General features: G+C 38.9%; 2 protein-coding genes across 11 annotated transcripts in view; one reads left to right on the top strand and one right to left on the bottom strand.

Annotated features, from left to right (window-relative positions):
- LRCH3 (leucine rich repeats and calponin homology domain containing 3) overlaps positions 1-7,569 on the top strand; it is a 119,077-nt gene extending 111,508 nt beyond the window's left edge. For 5 of the 8 annotated variants that reach the window (XM_042903619.1, XM_042903617.1, XM_042903614.1 and 2 more), the window contains one exon: positions 1,760-4,685. In XM_042903619.1, coding sequence (XP_042759553.1) covers positions 1,760-1,960 — 201 coding nt within the window. In that variant the 3' untranslated portion in view covers positions 1,961-4,685. Of the gene's footprint in view, positions 1-430 lie in introns of all 8 variants that reach the window. The other 3 variants (XM_042903618.1, XM_042903615.1, XM_042903613.1) reach the window with 2 other exon arrangements.
- Positions 7,570-8,342: 773 nt separating this feature from the next.
- IQCG (IQ motif containing G) overlaps positions 8,343-17,682 on the bottom strand; it is a 53,815-nt gene continuing 44,475 nt past the window's right edge. For all 3 annotated transcript variants that reach the window (XM_042903622.1, XM_042903620.1, XM_042903621.1), the window contains exons 9-11: positions 9,889-10,020; positions 9,056-9,157; positions 8,343-8,798 (exon numbers count right to left, since the gene is read on the bottom strand). In XM_042903622.1, the coding sequence (XP_042759556.1) occupies positions 8,661-8,798; positions 9,056-9,157; positions 9,889-10,020 (372 nt within the window). In that variant the 3' untranslated portion in view covers positions 8,343-8,660. The remainder of the gene's footprint in view (positions 8,799-9,055; positions 9,158-9,888; positions 10,021-17,682) is intronic.

Here is a 17,682-nt window from a genome sequence, read left to right as displayed (position 1 = left end):
ATAAGAGTAACTGAAAAGAGGCACTGCATACCCAGAGAGAAGAGCACTGGAAACATCCCCAAACAGCAAGACAGGTTCGAGACTTGGCCTACATCAGACCTGTTAAAGGTGCTGTTTAGCACTTTTACAGTCATTGTACCTGTCCTCTGGGCTTTAGAGAACCACCCTGTGTCTCAGATTTCAAGTCATACGCTCAGATTCTTTCAGAATGTACCTGCCAACAGTCAGCAAAATATAGTCTGCCTTAAAGTGTACATTTAATTCAGCATTTGCCAACCAATGGGTAACAGTATTTATTGTGGGCCAGCCTGTCCCTGTTCCTGCTATGCTGTTTGAAGGCAGGAGACAGAAAAAATACAAATTTAAAAGACTAGGTATTTTTCCAGGGTGGTTAGACTGAGGTTCTTGACACATCCTTCCTCCCTCTCAGTCTCCCCACCCGAAAGAGGAAGTGGACAATCCCGGAGGCCACCTCTTCCTCTCTGCTTCTGCCTTCCACCCCAGTGTCGACCACCATCACTACCACCACTACCACTTTGAGATGGGTTCCTGTTACGATGCTGCTTCTGTTAAAAAATTAGTCATTTGCTTAAAACAGAGTGAAGGAAAATGAATAAATACAGAAACTCATAGGTTTAAACTAACCTCAGGTCCCTCTGCCCCAGGAGGAAAGAAGAAACCTGTACCTCTTCCTCTTCCTTTGTCCTCCCCTATGTCTGGGCATTCTGATCTTTACCTAAATACCCCCACGTCTGTTTGACTTGTAATGTCACTTTTGAAAATGTATAACATAAAACTTAATATTGCAAATATTTGCCAGATTTTATGTCCAGAGAATATGTATAAAGGTGAACAATTTCCCTTCTCAATATAACTTTTGAAGTGTTTATGAGTTGTGAATGAAACTCTAAAGAATAAGGTGACTCTTGAAAACCTCTGATAAGGCTCGGCATGTGGGTATTCTCTTTATTATTATACTTTTATTAAGTATGTTACATTCAGAAAACTATAATGGGTGATAAAAATGTCTATTTGAGTCCAGTATCTTATGTCCTAGAATTACTATATGTTATGTGTTAAAGAATATTTTCCTGTTCTCCAGTCCAATTGTGTTTTTATTTACTTAATTTCTTCACCTATGAGCTGGAGGGTCTGGCCCCTTACCACTCTAGATTCATTTTTTATATACTAGTAACTTGGACTTGGTGAAGATGAAAGGAATATTGATGTGATTTTGAGAGGAATACCAAATCAGTCAGTACACCTGGCTTCCAGGTAGTAAGTTTCCCTGATTATTAGGCTCTCCTTATTCTTTGACCCTCCTCGATTTACCTGGCTTTCTCTGAACACTTACCTCTCCTCAGCCCACGTGCAGGTTTGGTCCTGCTTTCTGGCCCATTCTTTTTTTGTTAATAGGGAAAAATGAGTCTGGATAGAGGTTGCCTGGCATAGACCTCACTCACCATTTGTAGGCCTCACATCACCCAGTTCTGTTCAGTTTCCTGAGTGTTCGTACTGGTCACCAACAAGCCAGTTTTATTCTGCTGTTTAGTAGTGAAAGCAAGCTCAGCACAAAGAGGGGTGTTTGTGGTTTTGTTTTTTAGCATTTTATTTTCATTCTTCAAAATAAAAAATGTTACTAGGATGTGTTTCTGTGAGTATGACTGAGATGATCATATTGAATTCTATACTGAAATCTGTATTTCTGAACCACTGACTTTGTTTTTCTGTTTTCCTTTCCTGCTCACACTTTGGACAGGACAATCTTTGTTCCCCTTCTGACATCCTTCAGCTAAACCTCAGCGTTAAAAGAACTGTTGAAACACTACTTTCTCTTGGGGCACATTCAGAAGAATCCAGTTTTGTCTCTCTGTCTATCCAGCTTTTGGGTTTTGTGGCATTTTATTGTACTTTAATGTTAACTCTCTGTCTGCTTTATTACGGGATCTTCCCCCTCTAGCTGAAAGATTGCACTCCAGTGATTTTCCACCTCATTCCTGTGTTTGGTAAAGGAGGTTTGTTTCTTGTTACCAAGTATTTACATACGTGGTTTTTTTTTTTTTTTTTTTTTCTGGCTATCAAACAGCCAACCAGTAAAACAGATAAATCCTGTCCCCCTATGTCCAGATGAACAGTCCATCACATTAGTAAGCATTGATGATTGCTAACAGAGCAAAACACCAGCGTTTTTTCTTCTGGTGATTTGTCATTTTCCTGGCCTGTGTCCTTTTTCCTCTTATCACAAGTGCTGAGGTGCCTCTGATACAATCCTGCACCTGCTCTTAGAATAAGACTTAGGATATAATATGACGTAATAAAATTCCGAAGTGGCCATTTTTCCAACGTCTTCAACAACGGCTCATAAAGAAAATAGTTGCACCCTCTCCAGTTGAGGAGGCAGCTGGTCACTAAGATCTCTGCATTGAGCTGTGCCCGAAAATCCTGCGGTATCCTGTATTGTGAGGCACAGGTCCATGTAACCATTTGCTGTCTGTACATCTGGAAGCACTGACCATTTAGTCTTAGTAATTTTAATTTGATCAGAATGTGCAGTCCAAAAATCAGGTAGGTTCCTTAGATCGCTATTCTGAGCCCAGTGTGTACATTTAAAATAGTCCACAACAAGCAGATGGTCTGGAGCTGACCTTTCAGGAGTAGGCACCTGTCCAGATTTACTGTGTTTGTTATCAATGAACTAGCTTCACCTCTAGAACCCTATTTATAATTTAAAATAGAAATGTATGTAATTTACAGTATACTTGAATCATCTTAATAGGTGAACTTGTACTGAATTAGGCTGTTCAGGAGGTTGTATCTGAACAGTAAGAACAGGTAAAGTATCAGGCAGCGGTCTCTGCTTTGTACCCAAGGCAGTGAGTTTTATCGTCTTCAGGATGTCCTAAATATGTAAGCTGCTGGCCTTAATGCTTGAAACTACTTCATGATTGCATTCAGATTCTAGTTCTCATAAATAGGGTTTCTGAACATTCAGGAATCTACTGAACTCAAATATGAAGGGGAATTGCAGGAAACATAACAAACACCTTGTTGTAGAAGTCAGCCTGAGGGTGTGATTGCTTTGGTTTTCTTACATATTAAATGGGACAGTTCTTTAACACATTAAAAAACTGTTTACTATTAATGCTGAAATATTGGCCTGACCACTGTGTTGAAAACCAGTTTTATATAGTAGTGGTGCCTTCCAGAGTTTGGAAGGCTTGCTTTGTTCTATTTTTAAGATGTCTCGGAGTCAAAGACCATTCGGTTTTGTGGAGTTTTGTCCCTTTAGAAGATAAAACACGTGGTCTTGCAGGGGGTTAGTTGTACATTCTCTTCAGAGCACACAGCGTTCCCTCCAAGCTGGCTGGCAGGTAAATGCACATCTGGAAAGCATAAGCCTCTGAGGCAATGTCTAAACCGCAGGCAGCAGTGTGGGGCACTATGGAGAAGGGATCAGGGAATTGGCCTCAGAGAAATTATGCTTCCCCAAGAGCAAAACACCCTGCAGGTTCATTTTAGAATAGTTCATCTGTATTGGCAGTGGTACTCAAAGTATTTTATATAGAGTTGTTAGTTTTATAAGGTCAAAAGATTGCAGTTACCTTGTTTTATCAGGATAAGTATTAAAGTTTTAAGCGCAAGTACCAATAACTGTTCAAAATAAATGTTATATTTTTTATCGCAACTAATTTTGTGAAACTTCCTAATAATACAGTAAGTGCCATTGAAAAGTCCAGTTATCTTTTTTAATAAATATGTGTAGTCTCCTTTTTAGTGGGACCAGAATTCTACCTTCTGTCTTTTGTGAGAGCAGTGTCTGTTTTTCTGAATATTTAATCTTAAAAGAAACACCAATGATAGGTGTTATCCTTAAACCCTGCCTTTTTCTCTCTCAAGAAAGGCTTAACCAAACGTTACTGAGGCAAACACAATAGAAGTTTTTAACTTCCTTAAGCAAACATATAAACACTTTTCAAATATATGGTGATTGAGGTATTCCTGACTAAACTCACATCATAGATCTCCAGCATAATTTAATCCATTAAATACCAGGATATGAAATACTTCCATTTCTTCTATAACAAGCTGGTGGGCATCCTCCCTGCAAGCAGTCTGGCTTCTGGCAGGAAACTATCTTGCGTTCCTTTGGTGTATGATTTCCAGAGCACTTTCTCCTACAGTGTCCTATCTGTCAGGCCTGAGCCATCTGGTAACTTGGAACTGCTTTTCCATTTTCTCCACCTCATTTTACTGATCTGCATTGATCTTTTATGTATCAGGAATGAAGGTTGTTGCTTTTACTCCATAGTATTTTGTTATCCTCTGTTGTATGTAGAAGTGTATGTAACTTGTCCTTATTCCAGTTTTCAAAATGGTCCGTTTGTACTTTTAGTTGTTTTAATAAAGTGATGGTGTCAGGTACCATCTCTGTGTAACTCCTGTTAACAGAGGCCAGTTTCCCAGACTGACTCTTCATATCTCAGTTGACTATTATGAGGGAGAGAAGAGATGCTTATTTTTTCTTTTTAGTTTGTTGATGTTCATCCTGTTTTCTCTTTTGTTTGTTTTTATGTTACGTCGTTCCATTTCAGGAGCAATTATGTTTGCCTCTCCACATTTTAGAAGAGAAAGGTTTGAGCCAGGTTGCGGTGACGGTCCAGGCTCTCCTGGCACTTGCCCCCCCCAAGCAGCAGCACCCGTCATCTGCTGTGTAAGGACCCCCAGCACCTGGGCGTCGGCCTGGCCAAACCGAAGCAGGACGCGATTGCTGCTGCCAGCCGTCTGCTTAAACAAAGCTCTTAAGTGTTCTTAAAAAGGACTGTTTCCATGATTCCTAACAGGAATATTTTGCTTCATGCCTCCATTTTAGGGGAGGTTATATCCGTTTCCATTGAACTGTTTAGGAAGACACGGTTGGTTTTCACAAATGAAACTTAATTCTGTCATTACTGAGAACGCAACACTGAAGCCTAAACTGGCTGTGCTTTTCCTAGAGAGTAGGCTTGTCTCACATACCAGAAAGAAATCTCCTCAAAAGGCTATTTCGCTCCCCTGAAAGCACAGACATGCTATTATCTTTACCTGTTTCCTGTTTCTGGAGTCCTCTGGTTTCCAAAACTGGTTGTTCATTAGAATCTCCTGGAGCATTTGTTAAAATGCAGAGTCTCATTTGGTAGGTCTAAAGCGAGGCCTGGGTATCTGCATTTTCAACAGATGTGGTAGAGACCACTGTCTCAAGGTAGATATTTGTATGATGTGGGGAGTAATGACTCCACTCTGTCAGCCACATTTAAAATCAAAAGCTATATATTAAGATTATTTGGACTGTCTGTGCAAGGCAAGACAAAAATAACAGAACTGGGTTTTTTGGACAAAATACTTATGTCCAGGCAGAACAAATATAATGTAGAAGGCCTAGATTTTTATGTAGTAAAACCATTTCAGAGAGTTAAGTTGTATATAAGGCCAGAGTCATAGGCCACCCCCCTACGCAGGCTGGCCACCACCACTTAAAGCTTGGTTCTGTGTGACATCCTGCTATTCTCCACACTTTATAAACAGCACTCTCCACACAGGTTCCAAATCCTTAGGCTGGTAACAGGCGCTACTCACCATTTGCATTGAGCCCTCCCATCCTCTTCCCCCCTTGCTGCTCCCAGGATACCTGGACCTGCACACACCTTCCACCCACAGCAGAATACACTTCCGGCTCCCTGACTAATGGAAGATTATGAAAACAAAGCAAAGGAAATAAAGGAAAAACCAAGTTTCTTAATTTCTTTCAGGTAACAGCTGGTTTCCGTGGCTGAATCAAGCCAGTTTCCGTGGCTGAATCAAGCCACTTGTGGCATCTTAAAAGCAGCGTGCTGTGTATCTAGTTCATCTAACTCTACCACTCGTGCCTTCTTTACTCAATCATGGGCCAAGTGAAAGGGCCCAAGATCTCATGTAACAAAGCTGGGAGCCTTTGTTCAGGTTTAAGCCACTAGGGTCTTTCTTACCCTGTATTTTGAACCCCTTTTAGTTGTCAGCATATCTTTTGGTATTCACTGCCTTTATAAACCAGGTAAATAGACTTAGTGAAGATACTAGTTATCCGGGGTTGTGAATTGTTCTGGATTTACTTTACCAATGTATGCATTTGAGCAAAATGTTCTCTATCACGTGATGCAGCATCCCAAAAGTAAAATCATGGAGTATCTGGTCAAAATAATGTTTTCTCCCTGTTCTCACAGGGAAACAAATTCAGCAGAACATTACCATTTTGTCCAAGTTTAATATTAAAGAACATAAAGCATCTGAGCTCAAAACCCAGTCCTTCACTGTTCTTACAGAACAAAAGTAAAATGTCTTTTAAGTGTTTAGAGCCAGACCCCATTATATTTACAGTTCCAAACATACCCACCAATTGGGACTTGTTTAGAATTTGTGTGCATTTTTAAACTATAGGTATTTCTCCTTCTAGTCAACATTAAACCTCAGTACAATCTCTGAATAATAGAAGTCATTTGAAACTCAGCAAAGAACAGGACTGTTTTGTCACCTACTATGCAAGAATAACCCCAGAAGACATACATAATACAACATTTGGGACATTTGCAACTAATTATCCCATATGAATAAATGGAAATTTCCACTTATTTCACATTTCACACATAACGTGAAACCTTATTAATGTATTCTTATCAAACTAATTCAAATTTATATTTGAAATGCTAGAAAAAAATTGTGTACAGTTTTGGTTGATAATGAAAGAAAAATATCAAGCATATTGAATTTCTCTCCTTTGTCAAGATGCAGAAACATTTCATGATGGTTTTGTTGAAAAATTTTTGTATTCAGTGTTTTGTATGTACTTAAAAAAAACTGGAAAGAAAATTTCACATTTAGCCTTGCTAGACTGCAGTGTAAGATGAAGACGATGTTGTAACAGTTCCACCTGACCATTTGTGAGCTTCCTGCTGAAGCGGTGACCAGCCCAGTGCTTGAAGTGTGAACAGAGAAAAGGCTAAAGTGCCCACCCAGCAGGGCCCCTGCCAGCTACGGACATCGTAAGTCAGCCAGGTCTCTGGAAATAAATAACTTATGGGCGGAGGGGCCTTTGTATTTAGCTAGAACAGAGTAGGGGGCTTCTTAGCAGGTCACTTTCTTTAATAGCTTTTTAAAATACAGCCTTACAGCTAATCGAGGAGTCTGATTTCTCTTACTTGCTACAGCTCATCAGTGACTAATGATGTGTGACTGTGCTGACGAGTATGATGAATTTTTAACAACTAAGCGCTTAAAATGGTTATAGAAATGAAGGAAAACATGGATATTTAGAACCCTTTTTATATAAGTATTGCAGTGAAATGGTTTACAGCAGATTTCATTTTATTTCTGAAAATGTTGTAAACATGTAATTAGTGAAAGATTTTGTAAAACATTGTCCTATATTTGTGTGTCTGTAAATATAATGCATAAGTTCTAAGTATAAATATGTCAATATCATGTATGTTATTTTAAATTGCCTGTATGCCACCTTACACGTTGACATTAAAATAAAAGCCAACACTTCAATAGCGTGAAATAAAGGCTGATTTGAAAATGTTCATACCTAAAGCATGATTTCCTTGGCTAAAATGAAAGGGTATTTAATTCCCCAAAGGAACATCAGTAGAAACTGGGTCCTCATAACAGGCCCTTGAGATCAGTTTGTTTGTTTGTTTGTTTGTTTGTTTTACTCTAAGGAAGTACAGATATCAGTATTTCCCTATATTTGGAATCACATATAAGGCTTAATTCATGAAATACATGTGATATTTGGACACTTTTCTCTCATAAATTACCAACTATGCTGTAGGGAAAGCTTTAGCACCCCAAGACATTCTGTTTGGATTATCCTTACTGTTTTAGTCTTAATATCCTGCAAGGTGAAAATTGTTGAGGAAGCAAAGCAGGCATAGACCCTGGTGTCTCATGATCGAAAATCTCTCCAAGCTAGTCTTCCAGCAGGCCTGTGTCCCCCACCTTTACTCTGTGTGGGTTGTACACCCTAACATCTCGTATCTGTTTATTCTAATTCATTATTTATCTTTTTAATTTATAATTTATATCCCTACCTATTTCCCAGAAAAGGAGCTGAAGCAGCTTATAGTAAGATACATATTCCATGCTGCCGCCACCCCAACAAAAACACTAAAGTGATAACAAATCTAAAAGGCAGAAAGGAACCAACCTGTGGAACTTCACTGTGTCTATATTATGCTAGACACTTTATAAGCATCGTCTTGGAATTCTGACTGAACACTTTTGCTCATAAAGAGTTTTTTCACTGTAGACAAATGATAGAATCAGGAACATTACAGAAATTACTGAAGTTTTAATGCATCACAATAACTAAGCCCTTGACTTTTTTCTAGTAAGAAAGAGCAAAAAGAATCTTCATAAGCCTCCTAGAAATACTTCCCACCAAAAGTTTCTCAAAAGAAGCCCTAAGTCAACAGTATAGTCCTAATTCAGGGTTTGCAAACTAATACAACAGGCAAAGTGAAAACACCAGGCAGCACCTGGAAATGTCCAAATAAGAAACAACCTGTAGATGAGTTCTCTGCGCTGGTAAAATGTTTTCAAGTCCACCTTCCCAGCTCCAGAATACCAGAGGAAAAGGCAAGAGAATGTCACTTTTTCTTGCCTCTCCGCTTGTTCTTGTCTTTGCCTTTGCCTTTGGAATCCTTGATATCATCTTTGTCCTTCTTAGGCATTTTGAAACCACCAAGTTCCCTCCGTACCATAGTGCCTCGCCACCAGGCCTGGAGCTAGAAGAGAAAGGGGGAGTGAGTACAAATTATAGCTTGCCTGATAAGCTGCATCCTTTCTGCAGAAGGGAGTTGTTTTTTCCTAAAGTTACTTCTGTCTGAAGAACGGTGTCTGTCTGAAACATGGAAGCGGCCATGCCTGCTGTACCTACAGCAATGCTGCCCTGCGGTGCAGGACCCAGAGCTTAAGCCACAGAATCTAAAGTTCTCAAGGACTAAAAATAAAGAAAAGGAATCTGTCAGTTCTGGCTTTCTACCTGTAAGACGCTCTTGAGTTCCAAGTGATCCTGTTCTATCTTCTTCCTGGTCTTCTCCTTTTCTATCCGATCTTCAATGATGACCTGTTCAAACTCCCTTATCTATAAAAGTAGACATTAATCGTAGGTTATAAGACTGTCTTGGCAAGGTGTGGCCCAGCCAGCCCTGCACTTTTAATATAAAATTTGAACATAAAGCTTGCCAAATCTAAAGATAAACCAAAGAAAAAAAAGTTTACTGGATTCCTAAATGGTAAATACTCGTATATTAACTTTATAATTGTCCCCCTCCCCGTTTTTTCAGTTTGAATAATTCAAATTTGCATAGTCTTGCATAAAAATGAAATACTAACTTGATGTGTGATTAGTGACCTCAAAATAATGTAATTTTTTTAGCTCCTAGAATGTACACATACAAATAGCAGCAGCCACCTTGTAAAAGAGAAATTTGGGAAATTTTACATTTATTCAATGATGAAACCGTAATCAGAGCTTTTTTAAAAATCATAATTTACAGATTATCTTCAGAGACCATAAAATAGAAATGATAAATTAGTATCTATCTCAAGAGGTTGTTGTGAGCATTAAATAGGTTATAAATGTGAAATACTAGTAAAGTGCCTGGGACAGAGCAAGCACCATGTAAGTGTTAGCTGCTGCCATCACTGTCCCCATCATCGATGTTGTTACCATCATCATCACAGGATAGCCTCTCAGTGAATTACAGGCACACCTCCACTTTGTCACCAGAAACAGCAGTACCCACCTACTATAGCTCAGCTACCACCCACTCCTTGGTGCTCAGTCTTACACTATCGAGACTGTTTCCTTACCATTTTTGCAAGGTCTTGAAGGTGTGCTAAGTCACTGGCCTTAGCAGATTTGAGAGCATTTAGTTCATTCTGTTTCATTTCTGTGTCCTTATCAAATTTCTCCATCCAGAACTCTAGCTTCTCCTCAAGTTTCTGTTTGGAAAGAACATTAAAACATGGCTCCCACCAGGCACAAAACCTTATATACTGTATGAAATCATTTATATAAGGTTCAAGAACAGGCAAAACTTTTCTCTCGTGATAAAAGTCAGAATCGTGGCTCCTTCTAGGGGTGGCTTGCTTTATTTGATTGGGAAGGGGGCACGAGGGAAATTTCTGGAATGTTGTAAATGTGCTATCTGGGTGGTGGTGGTTCCAGGAGTTTATATATGTAAATGTTCATCAAACTATATGCTTAATATTTGTATATTTAATATGATTACTCAATTTAAAAACAGGGGGAAGAGGCCCTTCCAGGTGTCTGGATGAGGAAAATTGGAAAGGAATAAAAGATAGGTAGAAAATTCTGAAGGATAAGGGATGGCATCAGACATCTCTTTGATTAATAACAGTAAATACCAGTTGGGAAGGGTACAATGTCTTCAGATTCCTAAAAACTAATCAATGTGAATCTAAGATTCTATAACCTAGCCAACCTTGCATTCAAATGTGACAGAAAGAACATAACTGGTCTTTCTAAAAGAGTTGCTCAAGAGTATATTTTAGCCAAGTAAAATGAAAGAGATAGTATGTGGGAGGAACAATAAAATGTATATTTAAGCTACATAATATACTTTTTAAAATTAAATCATAATCTGTAACTAAAATCCCAAATTAGGCAGTGTAGTCTCATGGAAGGAGCACAGACAGGTTCCAGACTGCCTAGGTTCAGCTCCCAACTCTGGCACTCAAATAAGTTAAATTCTCTAAAGCTTCACTTCTCTCATTTGTAGAAAGGAAACATATAAGGAATGATTTCACCATGGGACATAGAAGAGGAAAAGAAGAGGTAAGTGAAAGCTTTGCTTTAATAAAGACAAGAAGAGGGGCGCCTGGGTGGCTCAGTCGGTTAGGCGGCCGACTTCGGCTCAGGTCACGATCTCGCGGTCCGTGAGTTCGAGCCCCGCGTCAGGCTCTGGGCTGATGGCTCAGAGCCTGGAGCCTGCTTCCAATTCTGTGTCTCCCTCTCTCTCTGCCCCTCCCCCGTTCATGCTCTGTCTCTCTCTGTCTCAAAAATAAATAAAACGTTAAAAAAAAAAATTTAAAAAAAATAAATAAATAAAAAAAAAAATAAAGACAAGAAGATACAGATATTAACTAGACTTAAGAAGAAGAGTAAAATATAAATATGTATGTTCAAATGCTAAGGGTTACCACTCCAAGCACAGAATGTGTAACTTCCAAACCCCTAGGTCACATACTTGAAGTACCTCAAGAAGGAGACTTTAGGTGGTACACTTACATGGGACTTTTAAAAAATATGATTCAACTAATCATTCTGATTAAGTTAAAGAGAACATACCAGTTTGATGCAGTCATGTCTTTAACATCTTTCTAACTCTTGTTAACACATTTGTTGAAGTTTATTTTGAGAGAGAGAGAGAGGGAGAGAGAGAATCCCAAGCAGGCTCCGCACTGTCAGCACAGAGCCTGACTGGGGCTCTAACTCGAACCATGAGATTGTGACCTGAGCCAAAATTAAGAATTGGAGCCTAACTGACTGAGCCACCCAGGTGCCCCATTTTTTTTCTAAGTTTTTTGTTTTGTTTTGTTTTGTTTTTTGAGAGAGAGTGAGTGTGGAGGGCAGAAAGGAAATCCCAAGCAGGCTCAACTCTGCCAGCCACAGCCTGACCCAGGGCTTGATCTTATGAACCGTGAGATCATGACCTGTGCTGATACCAAGAGTTTGACGCTTAACTGACTGAGCCACCCAGATGCCCCTTTTTCTTTTTTTAACAAAAAGAGAAGAGTCTCCAGGCAGGCAAGAAAAACTGGCTAAAATGTAGTCACATCATTTGGTATTTATTGTACTTCTATTTATTTTGATTTCTACTTATGACAAATGGTACTGGTTTTTCTTTCATAGTAATAATATAAAAATCTTAATTGAAAATAAATTGATATAGTTGTTTAGGTGAGTAATTATGTACAAAACAGTACAATTCAGGTGGTATGCAGATATTATAAAACTGTGAAAATGGTGTGCAAATAACAAGTTTGCACTAGAGAGCAAGAAATTGAACAATAAAAATGCCATGATTCCAACAAAAGGAAAGAAACAACGAAAGCTTGAAAAGCAGGGAACAGAGGATGGAAACAGTAAGTAGAAACAAATGAAAAACTACAATAAAAACAAATTGAGGTAAATTTCCCTATCAAAATAGATTTTTAAAAATCAATCTATGAAGTATTTATAAAAACCACAGCTAAAACTATATAATCAAAGCAAAAAGAATGCAGGTTTGGCAGTTAATATCTGGCAAAACAGAACTCAAGCCAAAAATATTAAATAAGAGAAAAACATTTTATACTGAGAAAAACACGCTCTATTATTATATTACTGTTATGAAGTTTTATACTCATGCCATTTTGGAATATATAAAGCAAACATTATTAGAAATATAAGAAATTGACAGGTCCACAATGATCTTGGGAGACTGTCACACTTCTCTGAAATTAATAGCCCAAGTAAGTCAAAATAAGTAATAATATGAAGAATTTGACAGACTGTTAGACATTTATACAAAACTTGTACCTAACAGAGAATACACATTCTTTTCAAATACCTATGGAATATTCGTGTAACTTGAGCATATATTAAGCCTAAATAAGGGCTCAACAGATTCCAGCAGGCACGAATCTTACGTTTTACATTCTGAGACCACAACGGAAGACAGTAGGAGTGTAGACCTCAAAGTGTTGCCGTAAGCAATAGAAAGACAGCCTAGGGGCACCTGGGTGGCTCAGTCAGTTAAGCAACCAACTTGATTTCTACTCTTGCTTTTGGCTCAGGTCATGATCTCAGGGTCATGAGATCAAGCCCCCCATAGGGCTCTCCACTGACAGTGCAGAGCCTGCTTAGGATTCTCTCTCTCGCCCTTTCTCTGCCCCTCCCCCACGCTCTCTCTCTCAAAATAAACTTTAAAAAATGTGTTAACAAGGGTTAGAAAGATGTTAAAGACATGACTGCATCAAACTGCTATGTTCTGCCTGCTTGGGATTCTCCCCCTGCCCAGCCCCTCTGCCACTCATGCATGCTCTCTCTCAAAGTGAACTTTAGAAAAAAAAAAAAAGAAATACACTTTTAAATAACTCATGGGTTAAGGAAATAACAAATTATAATGCCTATAATTTATTTAAAGGCGTGAAAAAGGTAAGGTGGATTAATGGAGGAAGGATGTATAGATCTGTGATGAAGCAAGAAAAAATGTTAATGGTAGAATCTACCACTACTGGGTGGTCACTGTAGAATTCTTTTAACTCTGTGTATGTTTGGAAATACTAATAATAAAATGTTGGGGAGAAATAAATAAATTAGAAATTATTTAGAAGGGAAGGGGCACATGGGTGGCTCAATTAGGTGAGTATCCAACTCTTGATTTCGGCTCAGGTCATGATCTCTTGGGGTCTGTGAGATCGAGCCCTGCATTGGCCTTTGTGCTGACAGCATGGAGCCTACTTGGGACTCTCTCTATACCTTTATCCCTGCTCCTGCCCCACTCGTGCTCATGCACGTTCTATTTCTCTCTCTCTCAAAATAAATAAACACTTAAAAAAATTATTTGGAAAAAAATGACAACGTAAGCATTATGTATCAAAACCTGTATACTTCAGCCAAACAGTAGTCAGAAAATATGTTGGGTTACATGCGTATAGTAGAAAATAATAAAATTTGAAAATAGGTGAATTGAGCTTTTAAGAAACTAGACAAAGATTAGCAGCATAAGCTCGAAAGAAGTATAAGAAAATAATTACTGAAAATTAAAGCAAAAACCAATGTGAAAGGGAAAAGATTTGCTCAATAAAGCCAAAAGATAGTTTTTGTGAAGACCAATAAAATGGTCAAAAGTTTGACAAATCTCAGCAAGAAAAAGGGAGAAAAGATACAATTTTTAAAAATAAAGATGAAAATGATAACTATAGAAACAAAGGAAAATTTTAAATTGTAAGAGACTTTGGAGCATATTTTTATACTAATAAATTTGAAATGAATGTTTAGATAAAACAAATCATTTCTAGGAAGGCATAAGTTACCAAAAATGACTCAAAAAGAGACTCTTTACGTGAAAACATCAATAATCATTTAAAAAATTTAAAAAGTAGCCAAACTTCTCCCCTTGAAGATGATACCCAGACAAGACTGTCTACGACTAAAGTTTACCAAAGTTTGAAGGAACAGATAATAATCTATTTGCTTTATTTATATTTTTAGGTTTCAGAGCATAAAAAGATAGAAAGCTTCCCAACTCAAGCTGCTAAACTAGCATAACTGATAGCAACATAAAGAACACCAAAAAATAAATCCAAAGGTCAACCTTGTTTATGGAATATATAAATACAAAATAAAAATCTACAAATCAATCTAGCAGTCTGGTAAAAGAATAATATATTAAGAACAAGTAGGGTTTAACCCAAGAACTTATTTATTTTTTAAAAGAAATTTTTTATGTTATTTTTGAGAGAGAGAGAGAGAGAGAGAGAGTGTGTGTGTGTGTGTGTGTGTGTGTGTGTGTGTGTCTGTGTGTGAACAGAGGAAGAGGCAGAGAGAGAGGGAGGGAGACAATCTGAAGCAGGCTCCAGGCTCCAAGCTGTCAGCACAGAGCCCAACGGGGCTCAAACTCATGAACTGCAAGATCATGACCTGAGCAAAAGTTGGATGTTTAACTGACTGAGCCACCCAGGTGCCCCTATCCCAAGAATTTAAAAATGACTCAACATCAATAAATCTATTAATATATTTTACTTTATTAAAAAATTAAAAGCCCGTATCATCTCAATGGATGAAAAAATCCATCTCATAAAACTTGAATACTCATTCTAGATTTAAAAAAAAAAAACAAACTCAGCAAGACCCAAAGGAAACTTCCTTAACTTGATAAACATTTATCTACCATAAGCCTACAGGATACACTTCATACAATCCCCATTCATGCCAGTTATCAATTTATTGCCTCTCAACTCTAAAATGCATCCTTCACCAGCCAGTTTTGTCAACCTGGATGCTTGCTGTAAACAGTTCTTTTTTGCCAGCTGGCATAATGCTAAATTTTGTCAGTAGAGGTCGCTGGAGGGACATGAGGGAGGGAGCTGCTCCTTGATTCCACTGTGCTTCATCGTTTGTTCCTGGGGCAGGGCTGGCAGTAGCATGTGTGTGGGACACTTAGGCCACTTGTTCACCAACAAGTTTTGTTGGTACAACAGGAGGATTCTTGCTTACCAATCAGTCCACAGTTCCTGCTTGCCAGCTTTATCCCACTAGCTATGATCCTGCTCTGACCCCAGGCAACAAAGCAAACATCTCTGTTTATTTCTTCCTTGGATACTGTCCTTCAGCCCTAAGATGTTCTTTAGAGTTCTCTTTTATCCTTTCTTTGTAGCCAGTCCCTTATTACCAGTTAATGATTCTTTTGTTAAGTGTTCCCTGCTGAAATTACTGCTGTGGTTTCTGTCACCTAACTGAACCATGTTACAAAATTGGTACCAAAAATAGTTTCTCTCCCACCTTCTCATTCATACGTCTTACTAAGGCATCCAAAGTCCTTGCCAATTCCTGTTCATCAGATACAATCAACATAACACAGTGGACAACTACAGTGCTTTATAGAAAGTCAAAGCAAGCAGTATCTCTGCAGACCACATTATAGCAGAAAACAGGAGAACTGACATGGCCCTGATGTGAGCCTGTGAGGGTGTACTGTTGGCCCTGCCAGGTAAAAGCAAATTACTTCCGGAGGTTTTTTCACACTGGTTTAGAGGCAAAGGCTTTGTTCAAGTTAAGGTTAATAGGTGCCTACCAAATGCCAGTGGCCTTCGAAGAAGTTCTTCAGTCAAGATACTACATCTGCAAGTGTAGCTGCAATTGGAGTCATCACCTGATTACACTTAAAGCAGTTCACAGTCATTATCCAAGATCATGCACCTCTACAGGCTACACAGCTGAGTTAAATAGGAATGTGATAAGCATCACTACCTCTGCTTCTTTCAAGTCTTTTTTTGTTGGCACCGATTTCTGCAGTTGCGGCAGGGGCACGGCATTTGCTTATGATTTACTATGTTGGCAGAGAGGGGAAGTTCCAGAGACTTCTACTTGGCCCTTACTACCATAATGGCCCTTACTTCATAGGTCAGAGAGCCAATGTGGAAATTCTGTCTGTTGCCAAGTATGTCTACTCCAATTATACGTTCAGTAACTGGGGAAATAACCACAGAGTGGATCCACAGAACAAGTGGGCCCAGAGTCCATCAGACTTAAGACTCCATCTATCACCTGAGCACTATAATCCCTCATTTTGAGTAGGGACCATTTGAGTGCTGTTTTGGGTTCTCAGGAGTTAATATCAGTTCAAAGCCAATGCTCAGTAATCTGAAAAAATATGGATATTTTCTTTTTTCCAGTGCATAGTAACTCTAACAAATAGCCACAGTTCCCTTTGAGTAAGTAGGCTTAGAGGAAGATTCGCAGTCTATGCCTGCAGTAATGCTGCAGAGTTCATCCTCAGGGGGACCTGTCCCCTTCAATTAAGGGGCTTTGGTCTTTGAATTGACTTATATCTGGAAATCAGAGGAAAAACCATGACTCTTCATTGTGGTGGTTCAAATCAGGGTTTTGGCTACTAGACTTGGACTTTCTTCTGTTATATACATCAAGTAATTCTTTATCAGGCTACTCACCAATTTTGCTCTTAGGGATACCATGATTAATTAGCCATTGCTAAATATCCCTATGGGCAAAGGCATTCTGATTTCCAGTATATCCTTGCTACCCTTCATGGTAAATGTGTTCACATGTCTTTAGCAGGGAAGTGCTGTCACATGTCCTCTGGCACTCCAGGGCCCCATCATCCCCACTGAAACCAGAGAAGCCACTTCAATGATGACATCACCCGTGATCTTACCTGGCCTACACAGGAAAGCAACCAAAGACCTTTCTGAGGACATAGGTGCTCCCCTCACTAATGTATTTCTCAATGCCTTCATATAGGAGTGTCTTCTAGGAAGAAATGTCTCACAGAAACTTGTTACAGGTATAGATAGGTGTTCAGTGACAGATTTGTAGACCACACAAATTCACTCTGATATTCCTATTTCTCCTCCAAATCATAGCAGGGAAGCTCCAGCATCTCCACCTCATTAAATGTGGGCCATTGTTGGATCCAAGTTTAAAGCAACTGTTAAAAGTCACCTCCAGCTTCACAAGCTATCACACTGAATCCACAATCTCTAGTAGGTATATCCATATCAAGGAACATGACTCAATCTAGCATTATATTCTACCCTCCTTGGTCTAACACCCTTAGAATCCATTCCCAAACATGTCTCGAGGTTTCTGCCAATATATATTAGCAAAGTCTCGTAATTTGTTAGGTGTATAAGCCATTTCCTTCTGAATTATAGTTATCCGAGTTACCTGTATCCCTGGAACTTGCTGAGATTTGACTCTAGTTATGGATCCTGGGACAATAGGAGTGATTTGTGCTGGGTCTTGAGAGTGAGCATCTGCCTCAGATGAAGTTATTACCACAGCATTTTCAGGGAAAGTAAAACTAATCTCCTCAGACCCTGGAGGGCATACTACTTCCACTGGTAAGGCAGGCT

The sequence above is a fragment of the Panthera leo genome, chromosome C2 (assembly GCF_018350215.1).
Source record: "Panthera leo isolate Ple1 chromosome C2, P.leo_Ple1_pat1.1, whole genome shotgun sequence".
Classification (NCBI taxonomy): Eukaryota; Metazoa; Chordata; class Mammalia; order Carnivora; family Felidae; genus Panthera; species Panthera leo.
Note: the sequence above shows the minus strand (reverse complement) of the source record. Positions and strands in the feature narration are given on the sequence as shown.